The sequence below is a fragment of the Dermacentor silvarum genome, chromosome 8 (assembly GCF_013339745.2).
Source record: "Dermacentor silvarum isolate Dsil-2018 chromosome 8, BIME_Dsil_1.4, whole genome shotgun sequence".
NCBI classification, from domain to species: Eukaryota; Metazoa; Arthropoda; class Arachnida; order Ixodida; family Ixodidae; genus Dermacentor; species Dermacentor silvarum.
The window spans coordinates 98,431,280-98,450,701 of record NC_051161.1 but is presented as its reverse complement, the minus strand read 5'-3'; the positions used below and the strand labels follow the sequence as shown (position 1 = coordinate 98,450,701).

The 19,422-nt window shown below is 47.9% G+C and overlaps 1 protein-coding gene across 1 annotated transcript in view; it reads right to left on the bottom strand.

Moving 5' to 3' along the window:
• LOC119462309 (protein dissatisfaction) overlaps positions 1–19,422 on the bottom strand; it is a 43,221-nt gene that overhangs the window by 7,961 nt on the left and 15,838 nt on the right. The window contains exon 4 of the mRNA XM_049673273.1: positions 1,579–1,939. Coding sequence (XP_049529230.1) covers positions 1,579–1,939 — 361 coding nt within the window. The remainder of the gene's footprint in view (positions 1–1,578; positions 1,940–19,422) is intronic.

The window sequence follows — 19,422 nt, the reverse complement described above, 5'->3', positions numbered from 1 at the left end:
CTCAGTGCAGTTTTGACAAAATTGCGAAGGCGCATAAAAGACACGGTGCAGTTCTTGCACAACGGAAACCTGGCTTCGCCGAATATGCCATCGCATATGCTAGTCGAACGCTCACGAAAGCTGAATCTAACTACAGTGTTACCAAGAAATAATGGTTAGCTTTAGTTTGGGCGCTCGGAAAGTTCCGGCCTCATTTATATGGCCGCACCATCGACGTTGTCAACACGCGCTGTGTTTGTTGTTGTCTACATTGAAGGACCCATCAGGCCGCCTTGCACGTTGAGCTCTTCGGATTCAGGACTATATGACATCCGGGTTGTATACCGTTCCGGCCGCACGCATGCGGATGCTGATGCAATCTGCCGGTTACCTCTTCCTGCCGAGGATGCGTCCTTGTCCAGCATTGAACGAACGCTGTCCTCTCTAGACATCGACACCATTTCCTCAGCGCAGCCCAACGATCCATAGATCGCTTCACTCCTTGACGTTCTCTCCGAGGCACCGACACTTGCGAAATCCCGGACGTTGCGTCGTCAAGCTTCGCACTTCGTGATTCGTGACGGCCTCCTGTACCGGAGCAATTATTCTCCAAATGGTGGGCAGTGGCTTCTAGTCATACCACGAACGTTGCGCTCTGAAATCTGTGCACTTGGCCTTTCACTCAGGCCCACGATGTGTTCATGCCGGCATCTTCAGTCTTACGAACGCCTGCGGCATTGATGTTACTGGCGTGGGATGTACACCTTCTTATGCCAGTTTTCTTGCGCCTGCCCTGAGTAGCAGCGATAAAAGAAACCCCTCATCCTACGACTGTTTTTTTACAGTGGCTTCCACGCCCTACCAGTCCGTTCAACCGTGTACGGCATTGATTTGCATGGAGCCCTGTCATTCACTACTGCAGGTAACCGGTGGGTTATCGTCGCCTGACACCTGATACGGTACGCCGACACAGCCGCTCTGCCCACTCCGCCGCTCTGCCAATCTGCCCACCCACAGCCGCTCTGCCCGATATGCCGACGAATGTTGTCAACTGGTCAGGCATTTCGCTGCGACCGACCAGCGGGACCAGAAACAAATCCGGGATGACAATCCTCCCGCCACTATTTTCCTTCCCTGAACACCCGTATGATTGCACGTACCACCCCACGCTCCAGGTCTCTCTTCCAAACTGCTTCCTAAGTATGACGGGCCCTAGAGCGTGGTCGAGGGCACATCTGCTGTTAACTACGCCAATGAGACCCTTACGCCGCCTGCCGATCTCCGCCGCCGCGGACGCGATATCCTTCACGTAGACCACCTCAAATTCTAGTGCAACCCTCCTCTGCCCATCTCTTAGATCGCCAGGATAGCTTATGCTTATTTTTCATGGGCTATTGTAATGAAGAGGAGCACAGCGCAAGCAGGATCGCCAACACAGTTCACAAGACAGTGCTCTATATCTGAACCAGTGCTTTTCACTGAGGACCATGCCGTAGCCATGGGCCATGGTAAATAAACACACGTTCAATATATATCAACAATGTGCAAGCCAAAGCAGCTATCGCTGGCACTTTGGGCGAGGCTACAACATACGCTCACCTCACGCTGTTCCAGATGAGCTCCTGGGAGCGTTCCGCGTTGAGCAGCATCTGCAAGAGACCCGCGGAGCCGATCAAGCCGTCCTTGGGGAACATCGGAGACGAAGGGGGCCCACCATCGCCGCCGGGCGAAGAGGACAGTGCAGCGGCCATGGCGGCTGCCGAAGGGTCGAAGTGGCCCGACATGGGAGGCTGCGGAGGCGCCGGTGGAGGCGGCGGCTTTCCCGACGGGAAGGACAGCCCCGACAGCAACAGGCCGCCACCGCCGGCCGCCTGGTGCGGGACCTTCAGTCCGTGTCCCGCAGGATCTCCGCCAGCCTCCTTGACCTTGGGTTTCCTGGGCCCACGCTCGTGTTGCACTGCTGAAGAGAAGGGTGGCGCGCACGCGTTGAGCCGACGGCGGCCTCAGAGCATTGCGAACCCTCCATTCAATGCGTATTACTTTTTTATATTCAACTGCAGTTACATTTTAGTCTTCGAAGTATATCGACCAACGCGTGGTGGCCACGGTGTTCGAAATAGCGCAGAACCAACGCGATCAACACTACACTTTGCACAGCTTTAGAATACGTGTATTGGAGCAGGTCGGGTATCAAGATTGATTTCCGTGTATCAGCACAAACCAAAATATCCCGCAGGGGAAACACACGAAAAACAAGTAATATGAACGCTGACTACCAACTCCTCGTTGATTTAGGAAACACAGGTTGTATATGCACAAACCAATTATTTAACGATGCTCCACGCTACTTAACATCGTGTAATCATGATTAAAAGCATGATGACCTAATGTTCGAATGTTCCAAAAGTATTATTTTATGGTGACATGATGTCTGTTCCAGAAGAGCTGTTCCATTAGCTAATGAAGCTTCGCTAACGCTATCGTCACCATTGTTCTGTAGCAAATATAGCTATTAATATTTCCCGGAACATGACCTCTCTGCGACGACACAATGCTCAGTTTGCATAGTACAAAGATTGGCATGCACACTTCCTGCAATGTGCCATCAAATGCGAGCCCGTAAAGCCTTCCAGAGTTTTTTTTTTTAATTCTCCCGTAGGTACGGTGACAGGATGATGAATACAATTTACTGTTATACTATTTGCTTAATTAGCCGAAGCTGAACGTTACCACGTGTATAGATTGGGATTTTTTGCTATTCGTACGTGTTTTTTATCGTCGTTTATGATTCGTTGCATTAATTTACTTTATACTGTATGCTCAACTGAACGTTTATGTTCCCTAATAATTGCGTTTAAATTAGGCATCTATGAATGCGACCGAGGCCGGCTCAGACTTGGTACGCCTTTAGTGTAGGCCTCTTTTTATACTTCGTCTGACAAACAACAAATTGCAACATTCAACGCCGAGTTTCACAAACTGAAGGTTTGTTTAAATAGATACACTAAATTCGACGAATGCCGTCTCCCGAAAGTACAGGAGCTGCCAAATGATGCTGCTCAAATATGTAAACACCATTCTGCTAAACACGGCCTGAAAGTTGGTAAACCTGACCGTTACGGGTGAAATTACCCAGGAGAACGCTGACGTCTACGTTTATTATTTCGCGTCATGTATCTGTCAGCGAGTGCAAGCCAGTCTATATGTATTGTAATTTTTCATTTATATCTTGACTAATCAAGATTTAGTGTACCCACGTTGTGAATGCCATTCTATAAACCAGTGTCTCCTTCTTAGGAACATATTCAAATCTTAGTGGTTGCAAGCCTACCAGAATTTCTGTAGAACGGAAATAAGTGGCTAAAGTTTCACTTTTTGTCTGCATTTTTCGCATTCCAGATATCATCTATAAGCCTTCGACTGGCTTACAGCATTGTTTCGATGTGTGTGAACGTGGTTATATCCATGCAGTCTAACTCATTTGTTCTCAATTAAAGGGAGGCTAAAGAGTTAAGCTGTATTAATAAAATGCCTTTCTACAAAACTGGAAAAGTCACTGTCACCACGGAAAGAGGCCTAGTAAGCCAGAAAACACGCAGAACTCAAGGATGGGTGGCGACTCGGCCTTCAAGTACCCCCCCCTCCCCCTTCCCATTTGCAGCTGGCCGTGACGTCATAGATTTTTGACCGCGTTTGCTCTGGACTCTAAACATGCACTGCATTCCATTCTAAGTGAGCCAAATACTAAAATTAGCGAGCTGCAGGAACTTTTACTGACCCACAATGTCCCAAATGAGAGAAAATAGTTTCACATCCATGACGTATACTGACGTCTACCGGTGCTGGGGTTTCTTATTGATATGGCCAGCGCGAAGTCAGACACAGAACACAAAAGGAAGCGACGAGGACTAGCGCTGGCATGAAATCAGACTTTCGGCACGAAATGCAAGAGCGGGAACCTTAGCCTTCACTTCCGCGTGTGAAAATAAACCTCTTACGAGAAAGTTAACGAAGACAAAGTTTTGAAAATATACTTCATCTGTCTAAACTGCTAAGTTTTTTCACTTGATATCGTCATGTTCCTTCCATGACAGAGGGGCGTAATGTAACAATTCACAGCCTTTGCATTCCCAGCGATACCTCTTGCACGGCAAGTGAGTGCAGCCTATATATAACAAAACTTGTTACATTCGGAAAGCCCTTGATCCTTGACACGGCGAGGTATTTCATAGAGACACGCAGCGATACAGCATGAATAACAAGCACGTTAGGCTATAGCTTCAGATGACTTCTCCTTCCAAACCACGACACTCGAAGGTTTTCTCGCATTCTGCCCCCTATCGCAGTGCACTCGCCTTAGTCGAGAAATCAACCCACGACCACGTGTTCAGCAATAGAACACCATAACGCCTCGTGTTTAACCTACTGCCTGTCCAGACGCATCTCCCCTACTTATGGTCTGATCAGGGATGAAACGTTCGCATATGACATAAATGGAAGCGAAGTAGAGGGCCTATCTGTATTGAGAAAACCCATGGTAACGGCGTGAGGTGTCGCTGACCTTTCACTTTCCTTGTTTGTTCGCTTATGAGTTATTACCAAAAGAGAAGCTAGCCATAAATCAAGCTTGGACTTGTCTCACGGGCTGTTGTACTGCGGAATTAAGGTTTCAGTGGGGTAACAAATTTACGTTAAATATCATTGTGGACTGATACTGTGAGACAACTCCAAGTTCAACTTCGGGCTAAACTTCACATTGTGCACACTACAAACAACAAAACAAGCAAGCAAGCAAAAAGAAAAGGAAACAAACAAAAAATCTTAAGCGAGAACGACACCGCACGGAGAAACTTTGGCAGGCATTTTAATTCGAAATTGACTATGCTGCCTCAAATAACATATCCATCACGTTCAACTGCCGATGCCATGCGTAAGCCGTGCGTAGTGAAATCAAAGGTCTCAAATTGTAAGTTATATCCTTCTTTTATATTTAGTAAGCGAAAATATTCTCAGCGCTAGCATAGTCCAGCATCTCGCCCTCAAATGTGGCACAGGCGAAGTGCTGCCGGGAACTTTGCTTCAACATTCAAAGAGGATTTGCAATAAATCCTTCACTAAAGCACGTTCCGGCGGTAGCGTACTTCAAACAACGCGTAGTCTCGCTCTTTCAACCGGCAGTTAAGCGCGCAGACCCAATGTCAGAGCACGGCGCCCTTAGCTAGCTCAACAGTTCAGACGCTCGGGGAGTGACGAGCGGCGAACGCGAGCTGTGTTTGACCTGGACTTAGCGCGAGATCTCCGCTCCGCCGCCAGCGGGTGACGGCTTCAAAGCACCGCGCTGACTTGAGCCATTCCAAAAGGCACACGGGAACCATGACAACGCGGCTCGCCGAAATGGAAATGCCTTAGCTGTGTAAATCCCACGATATAGGCTGTCGAGAACTCTGAGTGGCGTCGGCTACGCGGCAGCACGCAGTCGACATCACGAAAGCCCCGTCGCATGCAAACCCGCATCGGCTCTCTTTGTGAGCGCCTCGCGCAGCCAGGCTGCCTGGCGTGGATCGGCGAGAGGGAGTGACAAGGAAATGCTTAAACATTTCAAAGAATTATGACTGGATTGCGGTGGGTTTTCGTTTGAACAAAGCGGTTTTTAAGCAGCATTTGCTTAGCATGATTTTCGGCATCAATACGATGTAACAGGACGTTGACGAAGTCGACTTAGATTTTTTTTTGTATGTGGCATGCATAACTTTCATTTATTTGGTGGAGCTACTCTAGTAAATCTTAACAGTAAGAAGGAAATGTCAGGCAGATAGCGTCGGCAGCAAGCTTCACCACTGAGGCTGAAAAGCAGCGTTACTTGCAGATACAGAGCTTTCGGCCTTTCGCTATAATGTCAGTGAAACGCACATGGCATGAATGCAGTGTCTCGAGTTGCCAGAGCAGTCTCAACACTTATTCGGCCTTCAACTAGCAATTACAAAAGAAAAGCATACGCGACTGTCACGAGATTTTAGAGAGGTATCACTATAATCAAGCCAAGTACATATAGGTGTAAAAAATAAGGCTTATTTAGGGAGCTTCGCAGATTCAAATCCTCGCATCGCGAGTAGCAGTTGCGCAGAATAATAGCAAGTAAAATTCCGAGGCAATGCACCATGTTTGTGGGTACATGAATGATTATTACTACACTAACGCGCAAAAAATTTTTTCAATAATTATGAAATCGAACGAAAGATCAGCCAGGAATACAAAGCTAAAACTTTAATAAGAGAAGTCAAGTGGTTCAATTCAAAAGAGAGCAGTTGTTGTCTTTCTATATAATAATATAATTGCTGTGCACGGATAGCAAATAAGCAAATACAATAATCTTTGAGATCCAGTGTGCTGAAAAACTAAATAGGAGGTACAGAAACCAGTCCTTGAGCTGTAAAGCTTATTCTTTATGCAGGTAATATCTTGTGCTATTTAGAATGTCTTAACAATTTTGTTACTGTACTTGCTAACATCCGCTGTGCACAGCTTTCCAGTACATTACCTTCTCTGTTTGTGTCCAAGATGATAACGTCAACACAAGCGCATTGCAATTCTATTCTAAAAAGAACACGTTACTGAGTGCGGAAGTAACACCATGGGGACGATAGACGACAATGCCGCGCATCTTAAGTGTCTGTCTTCATGGCGCTCCGCCCGCGCTCTGCACGTCCCATTATGATGATCACCAACTATCCGAACACCAGGTTACATAGAGCGGTTCCACCGTTTGGCAAAGTCAGATTAAACACTGTAGCCCAGATATTGTACTTTTATGTCCTTTCCATTTTGATTTCTTGAAATGAGCTTATTTATGTTGAATTATCAGCGATGAAAAAACCTTATAACTCTGCAGTTGGGGCAATATAGAGCCACACAAAGCCAGAATACCGTAATCTTAACGCGCGCGCTGCCAAGTACTCACCCGAGCAAAAAAGTATACGCAACAGAAATTCCACGATAAAGCCTATTAATAGACAGTTTTAGCAGAGTGCCGCTTACGCTCCGCTCCGCTCAGATTTCGCGCTCTGAGACACTGCAGGGAACTGCGTAGATTTCGCACTTGATAAGCGCGTCTTGCTGAGACGCGAGCAACGTGCTATCAACTCGGCTGCAAAACGAAGAGGCCAAGTAGACACGCGCTCACGCTCCGCTCAATCGGCTTTGTAGCGGAGAGAGGGATGCGATGTTCATTCCGCTGACGGTATGAGCGTTGTGCGCAAGCGCACTAGCGTTCCCGCTAAGCGGTTGTGTGGCATTTGCTAGCATATGCCGGTCTGAGTGGAGCGGACAGCAATCGCTCAGCTAGAACACTCTAATGCTTCTGGATTCTTAGGGTATTTCAAGGACATTCCGGGGACTATCTATCTATCTATCTATCTATCTATCTATCTATCTATCTATCTATCTATCTATCTATCTATCTATCTATCTATCTATCTATCTGTCTGTCTGTCTGTCTGTCTGTCTGTCTGTCTGTCTGTCTGTCTGTCTGTCTGTCTGTCTGTCTGTCTGTCTGTATATATATTTAACTGTTTTCCCGCCTACCTGGGTCTATGGCTAGTCCGTGGACGAATAGCTAGCGCATCGGGCTGCTATGCTTAGGTAGCAGAGTTACAAACCAGCCACCGGACCAACTTGAATCCCTGAATACGTGGCAATGTGTACATACCTATACCGCTCCTCAACGAATCTCTTTCACGCCGACATATGGGCTCTATATGCGGGACTGTGCAGACACTGCTTTACGAAGAAACTCTGACGCCGACATGGAATACTGGCATGTGCAACTCGGTCTGTGCAGGTCTTCAGTAAACCTCCTTACTGCCATCTACTGCCATCTTGGGTCTCTGGGTATATGCCAGTGGGTGTGCGCCGCTATTCAATGAACGTATTTGACGCCAACTTGGGTAACTATGTATGTTCCACTGTGAATGTGTCGCTCTACAATGGCGAAAAAGATGCCTTAGATTTATCTGATGAGGACTGGAATCAAAACCACGTTACGAGGGTCTGATTCCGTTCCGCCCGTCTTGGCACACCATGGCCCCTATCAATATGACGACCACTGATGTTGCTGAGTTCATTAACTACCTCTAGATGTCAACTTCTTCCCGCATGGATGGCATAAACTAAAATCTCTTAAAATATACAGTAGTACCCTCTAGCGCAGTCCTTTCTCGCTTGTTTCAACAGTCCCTCTCAACAGGGGAAGTTCTGTATGACGGGAAGGTCGCTAAACTTCTACCCTTTCTAAGTCCTGTGATAAGAGCGCTGTTAACAATTACCGCACAATATCACTAACAAGCGTTCCCGGTAAGCTGTCAGCCATCACGCCCAGCCTGGAGACTTCTAAAAAATTACTTCATTTGCACGGACCACTTCGTCGACGATGATTATGAGACCCGCCCGGCTGTGCTGAAAAGCCTCGGCATGCCGCTCAAAAGGCAACGCCTAAAGCCTGACGCTGTGCCTTCGGTCTTCTCACGACAATGCAAGGCAGAAATGATCAACGGCGCGTTTAAAAAGAGGAGGCGGAAAGATGTCGGTACTGTTTTCGTTCACTTGCAGCCTTCTTGTGCAGTGTGAGGGCGAGGCTGGGGCGAGAAGCCTGAGGCTGGGCACGAAGGCAGTAATGTCTTTAAAAATGTTGACAAAGCAAAGCATAGTAAAACAATACAAGGCTAACGCGCGAGATTCGTCCTACATGGCAGCGGGGCAGACACACACAGCTCTGCTTCTCCACAGGCTAAAAGCGGGGAAAACTGGGGAGAACGACAGGACAGGTGCTGCCATCTGTCGGGCGGCTGGCGAAGTGTACGTGAGAGTCTCGGGGGTACTGATACCTCACAGCAGTTGCTCACACCGACGGCATAAACTACTATTCAGTCATCCACGCAGTGCTGAAGTACCCCGCAGCTGCCTCGCCTGCGTGCTCTTTTGAAAAAGCAAGTTTAAAGAGGAAATGACAAATAATTCTTGCACAAGTGTCTGGTGCAGAGCGAAATCTTCGCGCTACGGTTCGCGAAAACCTGACCGGCACTTCCACGGCCGCCTGCTCTTCTTCGTCGCTTCACGCGGAAAGCTCGTAACCATAAGCGTTAATATTTCTTGCCAAGTTGGAATGGTCCTCGTCTTCTGACGTGTACTCATCGCTGGTAGAGGCACCAGAACTCGAATCTGTGCTCGCAATGGTGGCGTCGGCGCGCTTCGAATGACCGCAGGCCGGCCGGCTGGCTATCCGACGAGGGTGTCGTGACGTCACGCCTTCCAACTCCAGCGGGTCGGGCGGCGAGGCACGCGCTCACAAAAATGCGAAAAATAAAGCCATCGGCTCAAAAATGAGCTAAGTGACTACTTCTTTTCGGTGTAATCACACACTGAGGATTCATTTTCCGCATTTTCGTAAAATTTTCTGATTTTGTGTCCGTATCCCTTTAAACATATTACGTCCATAATTCATCACAGCTAACCGTACTGCGCACATAACTTAATTATCTCTATCGAAGTGGTATACAGTCATTTTTGCTTCATTTATTGCGTTATTTAGGTTTGTTAGAGACATGTTCTTTCATCTTTACCCTCTATCATTTGCATAATTTCCTTGCACTTCTTTGAGCTATTTCGTACACTCATGTTGTTTCCTGTATTGCGTTATTTATATTTGTGAGAGACTTGTTCTTTCATCTTTACCCACTAACATTGTATGCTTTCTTTCCACTCCTTTTTTGCTAATTGAATCGCTTGTAACCTCCCCTCTCGCCCTCACGCAATACTCCTTCAGGAGCCTGTGAGGGAACTGAATAACTAAATTATAAATAAACAAAGCGTTCCTCAAGGACAGCAACCCCACGCATTAGGAGGCTACGCCACAAATGCACTGGGCATGTACGTCGTTCAATGAACGTCTTTCACACCAGCGTTTTAGCGAGCTCCGCCACGAATGCACTGGGCACGCTGACCCTCCTCAATGAACCTCCCGCCAACTTGTGTCACCGAGTATGTGACACTGAGCGTGCAGCAAGCGACGGAGCAATTGTCAGCGTTCGTAGGCACCGGCGCGCCGCGCTTCTTGTCTCGAAGGCCACGCGCAGACTTCTCGGCAGTGCCTCTAGATGACGTAGCATGTCCGGAAAGAAGCACGAGAGTCGAGCCCGGTTGTCGCATGACGCGCTTTTTCCGCGTTCCCACGCACCAGCGCAGCCATGCATTTGGGAAGTCACCCACCGGCTTCGCGGCAACGGCGCTAGACGGCGCTGAGTGTTCTTCGGGAAAGGCGAAAGAGAAATCTCGCTCTATTACGCGCCTCATACGTAACTCCTTTTTTTTTTCGTAGCAATATGTTGTGTCGCTACAATCATTCAGTGCAACGCATTACCGTCGACAGTCAAGCGAGATATCTTCCGCCGCTTTTCCTTCTTCGCCTATGAACTTGTAATTGAAGACTGCGGTCCAATCTTGGCATTGAGAACTTCCCAACGCTCTTGCCGATTTAAATTTGTTCATCTCAATTGAAAAAAAAAAGTTCAGTTTGTTGGGCGAGCTCGTGGTCCGCATACTTTTGCTATTGGGTGTAGACTTAGGTTGCCAGGTTCACTTCTTGTTGACGTGCGAAGGGAAGGAGCGAGAAGCTGATGGTTCGATCCTCCTAGGCGCAACAAGAAATAACGAAAAAGAGAAATGGCTCAGACGGAAAAGCGCTAAAGGCGGCGTACTACGAAAACATGGCAGGGAGCGTAAGGAAAAGAGGGAGAACAGAAAGGGATAAACGAAAACCGTGGAGTGAGAGGCGGCAGCGCGCGTGCTCGATCCAAGGCGACTACACGGAGTGAAAAAGCGAGCTTTCTGCAGCCGGGCGCCTTTGTTTGACTTGGACTCAAGCGGGGGCATTCTCGAGAGCTCCGGCGACGAGGCGACGGCCGTGTGCGAGGCTTCTCGCCTCAGCCGAGGCCAGGAAACCATGGCAACGGCACTTAGTGCCTCAAAGCCGCCGTACGTGACCCCGGTCGTGCGAAAGCCTCGACGACGGTGATGACGACGCAGCCGTTCTTTGCCGACGCGTTGTGTCAACAAGTGTGAGCGCGTTTTGGGGAGCAGGCTTTGGCGCTCGGTCCCGCCGCCAAGATGCGAGGAAAGGAGGATATTGGGGAGACGGGCGTTGAGGAGGAGGGAAGCGTGGGTCTGGAAGGAGGGAGGCTGGTGTGCGCCCTCCTGCAGGGCAAACTTAAGCTGGCAGCATGGAGGCAAGATGCGCGCTCACGTCAAGCCCACGATGAGCGCCTAAGAGGCTAGCGATGGTGCACGAAGGATAAGTTTGGATATTACTGAAAGTCGTCGGACAGCGAGTATAATGTTACGGCTCTCCGGTTGGTGCATTGAACTATTTGGATCACTGTGTCCAAGTTTGGCACTTCACGATTTAGTGTTCTCGCTAAAATTCAGGCCTTATGTTGCGCGAAGTGTATCAACAAAATAAAAACGACCCTCGTTCCACGAAGTGAACCCCTATTTCGCGTGAGCGTACTTTCATTTCTGCCGCCCTTGTTTATTAAAAAAGAAAATGAGACATCCACCCTTGGGTGGATGCCTGATTTTCCCTTTAATTTACTTCTCTCCACCTAGCGGGCTCCCGCTGAACTATTACGTCAAACACTTGTTTATCTAGTTACCGTCCTTTTAGCTCACCGCTCAGCTGCAACGTCACGAGAAGGACCCGCTCCGTCTTTACTACTTCGCAGCGATGAAGCACCGACTGTTCATTCCAAGCGCCGATACCGAAATGATTACGTGCCTCTCCGAGCGCTGCGTTATGTCGGACGCTGAAGCCACCGCTCCGCGCCCCGCTACATGGGCCAGTTCGCGGCGTGCCAGCTGTGCTGATGCCGTCATCCGCAGCGCTGCTCGCATATATTCTTATCGAGGCCATCCATCATCCGCCGTGACAGCCGCATGCGCCGCTTAGCTCCTTCTTGGCGCTGTTCCAACTTTTATCGCTGAGCTTCATACACCTGCATCACGAATGTTCAGTCTGGCAAATACGCCCACGCGTAAGAAAGCGCTGCAGCAAGCTTAGCTTTATTGTTTTCAAGCAAGAAAATAAAAGGGGTTACATTGAAGAATGAAAACGTTTTTTGATTCTATATCGAATACAACCTACATAGCGTTGTGCTGCACTTTTATAAAAGGCAAAGCGGAATCTGTGAAGCTCCACAATCTGTTGCGGCACCCGTTTATGTTAGAAAAAAATATTCACGGATGATTACAATACTCGCTAATGCGAAATTTAAGCGCAGCTCTATACGTGTTTTCATTTCGTGATATAATGGCTGGCGCTGACAATCTGTCTCATGCGGCATATTGCAAATGGAACGAAGGGTGGCGCGACTGCCTCGATAATCGGCAGATCACGAGAGGCAGCGCGTGGGTGACGCGTGGAGCGGCCGACGCAGACAGACCTCCGCTCATGACGCGCTCACTGCATGCCATCGGTGAACAGACGACGGCGCGTTTCTCCGAGGCCATCTATAGTAGCGGTCGTCGCCGCAAAAGCCGTCTTGCGCGGCACTACGATTCGCACGCTTTCGCCATACCCTCCTCCTCCGCTTTCCTCCTCACGGTATCTTCACTATCGCCCTCTTTCATTCGCCGCTACACTCCGCGTTCGCTCTGTCATACTTCGCTGCGTTCGTTCGCTCGGTTACGCGGAGGTTCGACTCCGAGGCACAACGCAGGAACGGTCGCCTATGAGCTGAGCTCTAAAATGGTGTACTGCGACATCTTGTGAAACAAGTGCGGTTGCAGTCCCCCCAAAAAGCAAATAACATGTGTGTGAGCTGATGTGCCTTCACCTGAAACATAATATGCTTCAATAGGGCCGCTCAGTTCACGGCATAAATATCATTCTGCTGGAAGCGATGTGTGAGGCGTAAGGTACAGTGATGCTAACCAGAAGAAACAACGCGTATCTATGCACGCTCGCCTTCGGACACAATTCTTACGCCACCTCAATTGTGGTAGAGTTCATAAGCTAGACATGCGAATCGATGTGTGTTACGGTTCTTATATTAGGAGCAGCATAAGTCAAAGGTAATAGCTCTTTGAAATAGAAAACCAGAACTATACATGCCACAAACTTTATTGTTATTTGATAGAAACGTGTTCACGTGAGTAGTCGATTTGAAAATTCGTACTGATTATAAATTTATGAGGTATTTCAGAATATTCGACGCTTTCGTTAAGCTCGAAATATAAAGGCGAGACGTTTTCTCGTAGGCATGAATACTTCTCAAACTCCCACGTTCACAACCAGAACCTGCCTTTTTGTGCTTAGTATTCTACATAAGGAATCCCACTAAATACCTAACTAATACTAAATACTTAATAAGTGTTTATTGGGATTTTAATCAATTGAACTTCGAAGAAACAGTGGCAGCTGCTCAATCGGCTACTTGAATAAAACCAATTGAATAATTATTGAAATATAATTGAATACATTCTGACGGCTCTTATTGGCATTCATTTGCATATAATTATTATGCTAAACGTTTCTCTTGATGTCAAAGAGTGCGCCACAAATTTTGCGCACTCGCGCAATAAAAAACCCATCTTTTCGTATCTCCGCTTTGTTTACTAGTATTACCTTTAATCTAATAAGACCGTGAGTCAATGCGCTGTGCAGTTACTCAATATGCGCTGTGTGGCGTTCCAAACCGCCTCCTGCCCCTCGCCCCTTACGTCGGTACAACACTTCAAATAGCGTACCATGCAGGACGCACGTAGTTTCTCGCTCGCCTGAGTTTTCTCGACCGGCAGTTAGTGAACAAAGATAGCGCGGAAGGACGCGGGAGCAGCTGACAATAAAAACGTCGCGGTTTCGCCCGAAAGGCGAACCATCGATTGCAATAGCAAATTATCAGACAGCTATACGAAGTAACAAGAATAGTATTATCGACCGTGTACACGTTTATACATTCGCTTAGGAACTAAATTAACAAGCTTGGTGTCACGCGCGCACAGGAGAGCATGGACACATCTCACTCGATGACCGCGGACACTCACTGTCAAAACGCTGGCGTGAGGAAGAGCGGAGGCAGCAGCGAGCGAATTGACTTCGTGCTGCTTCGCGCTTCAACGCGAGCTAAGCGGCGAGAACATAACGCACACGAAAGTATCAGTCCTCAGCGCACCTAGACCCTGTACTGACGGCAGATCACTTTGATAGCGCCCGCGCGGCCGCACTCAGCCGGACCACACGCAGCAGCCGCTGGAGTAGACCGCCCCCCGTTGCGCGCGATGGAAGACGGCGCGCTTCCTCCCCGCATTCCTCCGTTGCGTGCGCGAGATCAAGCCACCATCCTCGGCTCACCTTCGCACGCTTTCACTGGACCCCACGGCATACGGCGCGCGGCCAAGATGTTACCTTACTTGACTTTATACGGAACATGACAGCGACGCCGACGCCGGAAATGCGGCTAGAAGTGTCCAGTGTAAAACTATTCCAATACAATGTCGAGATAGAGACACGTATTTCAATACGACCGCACCCTGCGCACGCCACTTCGTTACGCGTGAGAGACGCTTGTTGTTATCAATGCAATATCGAAATACCATGACTGTCGCGCTATCTAGCCACACACTCCGCACAAGTCACTTCCCAAGTCTTACTGGTGCACGTCACGCGCGTGTCTCTTATTTCGGACATTATCTGTCTCTCCACCGATGAATGTGCAACTAAGCAGACGAGGGGCATTCTTACGCCAATCATTTCCTTTCTTTCGAACACTTTAAAGGATAATTTTTTACCATAAGTCACTGGCACCTGTAATGCGCTGGGTGGAACCGTAAACAAACGAAAGAAGGCACCGACACTTTGAACACAAACTCTTTTTTCGGCCGCCCATGAGGTAACGTCCAAGTGATGATAAATCAAGAGTGAATCTAGAAAAGCCGATGAAACTGGAGATGTGCTGTTGGTTCAATTTTTTGTCTTGATGCCATTAGCTTATTCATCTGAGGGCGTCGCAAGAGCTCGTTGAAATTGCGAACTTTGCCAAACTCGAGCCTTCCACCAAACACCCGTGAGCTCTAGCTCATCTAATATCATCGCTCTCAGAGGGGAGTAATAGTCGGCGAGTATAGAAAGGTTACTTCTTTGACCAGTTCGTAGACAGCGGAAAATTGGGAAGTTGTGTTTTTCCCCGCAAAACAGAAAGTAACAGAGGAGGGAACCGGAAAATTCAAGCGACTGCTGCACCGTTGTTGCAGGAAAGTGTAAACACATTGTGGCTGTTGTTCTCCACGCTCGCGATAATATGTCGAATTCGCGCAGAAATCAGCGACTTGCCTGATGGTCTTTCCGTCTTGGAACGCTTATCACGCTTTGGAAGATTCATGAGCAGAAAACAAAATTATTAAAGCGAGAACGCCTTGGCGGCTATATATAGCCACGCTTAATTTTTAAGAAAACTAATCTTGACCGTGAGGTCAGGTTCATTTGGTTTGGAGGTTGCCGAACGCCCATCACTCCATCTACTGATTTCAGATACGAATGGCCTTTCAAACTAACTCACAGTATCTCATCCTATCGACAATGAGAACGTGCAGCTTTTTGAATTGGAAAAAGACAAAACACAGTAATAATTTTTATTGCCCAAGTAGCAGCATAAACGACGACGCGAAGGTTCCCGTCTGAAGTGAAGCATGCAGTTTGTATGGGTGGGTGGATTTTTTGATCGAGACGATGTTTCGACAACCGTCGTTGGCGGGAACATCATGTGCCAGATTCGCCTTTGTCCAATGCAATATGCTTCACCTTATTACGTGTTTGATATGAGGTCAAGCATACTAAAGCGCATTCGTCATTTTGACACGCGCCGCCTGAGCCACCCCAAACATTGGCTCTTAATTGTTTTTCAAAACGCAGTAGTTCGTCATGTACGCAAGTAACAACTTGGAAGATGATCAAGGGCCCATGTTTTGGAATGTGAACTGTTGTCAAAGCATGAACAATTTTTAAAAAATACAACGGGATGGCAGCCTGCAAGACGCCGCCGTATCGCTGTCAGCACAACACCGCATGTGTGCATTTACTGCTTCCAAAATGTTGTGGAAAAGTTAACGCCTGTGAATGTAAGCACTGGAAGTGTAGCGGAAGAATATTTACATGCCTAAATCACGGTTTTAACGTCCGAGAGCCACTCAGCAGTAGCTAGCATTCCAATTTACTTTCATAAACTTCGTGGCCATTACTCCTGGTCTCCCGAACAACACAAGTGCAACCGAGTGCAAAATAAACATACTGCATAAGTTAAACGAAAATACGGAGCATGTAGCTGACTGTTTTCAGCGGACCAGATGGGTCCAGAGTTCAGGCCGTTACTTCCCGTATATCTTGGCTCGTACCTGCACCATTGCTGTAACCACTGTTGCATGTCACAGTACAGCAGGTTTCGATGTTTGGACGCAGACTCATTGCATTTAACGTCGAGAACTTCGGTTGCCTCATTTTTCAGTTGAAGTGTAAATCGTTCGCAAAATAAAAAGTCGAACTGCGCATCCGGACTCTGTATAACTGACTGCTGCCACCGCTGTTGCTGCTAATCTCAACAAATGCTGGCACCGCCGCTAGAAGCGCCCTTGTCCGGGTTGGCGTTGCATTTGCATGGTACGTGGTTGTAAGTTGTTGGCGAGGGGCAGTACGCAAGGCAACTGCTGCTAGTCAATTGCTGGTAGGCAAAACGGACAACGCCCGGGTAGCTACTGGGAATCTCACAATGCTTGAGGAATGCGGAGCGCCACGAGTGACCTTACAGGCTTCGCACCTCCAAGGCGCATGAGATGATACCGACCGATTGGAAACTGTCGGCGTTAGTGAGCGCCCAGTGAAATTGAGGTAACGCTTGACGTTTACAAGAATCAACTAGCAACAATGAAGACCCAGAGAATAAATACATCGTAAGAGCAAATGAATCATCTATCATCTTTGAAGACCCTGAATAATATTGTAAATCAATAAAAGACCAGACATGACCTAAAAATTGTTTTTAAAAAATGAGAGGAGGCTTAAGCTTCTCCTTTAAGAGTGGAACGCGATAGCATTCAAAGATCCCTGACTGTATGTCAGGCTTCCCGGCAACTACAGCTTTCCTTTTTCTGCACCTTCGCCTCAGCGCGCCGCTGCCGTTACGCTGCCGAGGAGGCGAGCGCCATCTGGATGGTGTTTTTGCAAAGAACCACGACCGGGGCACGCCGCTGTATAAATGGTAGAAATGCTGGAAAAAGGGTTTCTGTTTGAGTTTCCGCGTAACAGAATTATGTTTTCTCGCATATTCAAATTGCAATCCGACGCTATCATACCTGTAGATTGTGGTTAAGTTGTACTTTACGATTTTTCTTACGCATTTTACTTGGAGAAATTCAATTAGTTCACGGAGGCCCTGCGTGGTCGGGGTGATTCGGGACGATTTTCATGGCCGCGGACGCCGACGCCGCATTTTCAGCGACACGGGTCCCTTAACACTGTCACGTTAAAATGAGAAGGAAACTCATCAGTCACTCTCGAAATGTAAATTACATCCTACATTCTCGTCTCACCCGCTGGCCCGCTCCCTCGTCTGCGGTTTCAATAGGTGGTAGCATACCTTTTCTTGATCATTTATCTTTACTTCTTTCCATCAACATTAGTTCTTTTGACGCGATTCCAATTCATTTTCTCTAAATTTGGTAGCCAGCGGTTCTTTGGTGCCGCAGGCAAAGGATATATTTTAGTTTATCTTAAGTAATTCATTCGCTACCCACACCATTATAGGTGCCCGTTCCCCTGAGACCAGTGCACAGACACAGCAGCTCCGCAGAAGTGCGAGTGTGCATAACACTCGTGCCCACAGTGTAACACAGAACGCCGTCCTCACTTCACCTACCGAAGCGATTGAGCGGATCATTGGTGCCTTCCCTTTGCATGGTCGGTTTTGCTACCACACACACTCCGCGTAGCTGGAGAAAGTTTAACCACAGGGTTTCCTACAATACCACCTCTAACCCACCGCGCACCGGCGTCGCATGCGCCCTCGATAGGGGGACAGTACGGCTGCTACATCGTCGAAAGCTTCAATGTGCCTCGAGAGTGCGTATAATTGCTGTCGCAATAAAACTCGCATGCGCCGGAAAAAAATCGCCGTTGACGTGCGGATCGCACATCAACTGACACCATTTTCGTCGCTCCAACTAGAACTCTGTTCACACAGAAAGTAAATCAACCGTTGGAATGAGAGGAGAGGGGAGGAGAGAGTAGAGGGATGAAAAACGCTGCGGGGGATGGTACACAGTCGTGAACCATATAGGTTAATTGGAAACGTGACGTCTCCTGTTCGCTTTGCCGCTGTGTCACCATGGTTATGCATTTGCGCTCCTCCAAACGAGCTGGGCTTTGGCGAAGCAAGAAAGCGATTTGAGAATAACGAATGAATGCGTGTGGTCGATATCCCAGCCACCGCGGGACATAAGAGTAAAACGAAAATATAGCTCAGCGCCACGCCAATGCCTTTAGTTTTGCTGCGTGCCTAGTAAGCGCATGGCAAACAGGATTCTGCCTTTACTTCCGTACTGTGTGCTCATTTTTCACGATGTACTGCATGTTTTCTGTTTCACTGCATAGTTCTGACAGCACTCTATATTTCTTGGTTCCATAGGTCGCTTCCCAAGCAATGCGCTTAGTATAAACGTCAGCGGTGAGTTGGTGAATTCCGAAAACATAGACATCCTACAAAGGATGTCTATGTTGTCCTTTTTTCCTTGTTCTTTCTTTCTTGTTCGTCTTGTTTCAAACTGACGGTGCGTAAATTAACAATTTTAATGACAATCGGTTTAACAAGTGGATCTTTATATGCGAAGTGCGTAAAGGCACTCGAGCTAGATGGGAAAAAGCTGCAAAACAAACTTCGACCCGTCCAAACATAACTCGATGTCGTACTTTGTCAGAGAAATCAGACACGATAATTTTTTATGAGCCAGTACACAATATATCGTATCCTTTTCTCCGCCACTTTCTCCGTAGCTTTAGCTACACAACCACACGTTTAAAGAAATGGGAAGGGCTCGCCTAAACGAACAGCACAATCAGCTCACCGAGCTCTGTTAGTGGGATCATACGTCCCGATTTGAACAGGACACCCCGAGATAAGCTGGATCGCAAGTGAATCCTTATCCAATATGTGCACAAGTTATGACCACGGCTAAAAAATATCCGACTATTGCGATACTCCGTAATGCGAAGTTTGAGCGCAGCTGTATACATATATCAAGGAAAAGAATTTGAAACCGAAATCAGCGCACAGACTGGCAGTGGGCCAGTGACGCGTCAGCGCCTTTACAGAGGGAGGGGCAGTATGGGAACGCTGGCATGATGAGCGGCAT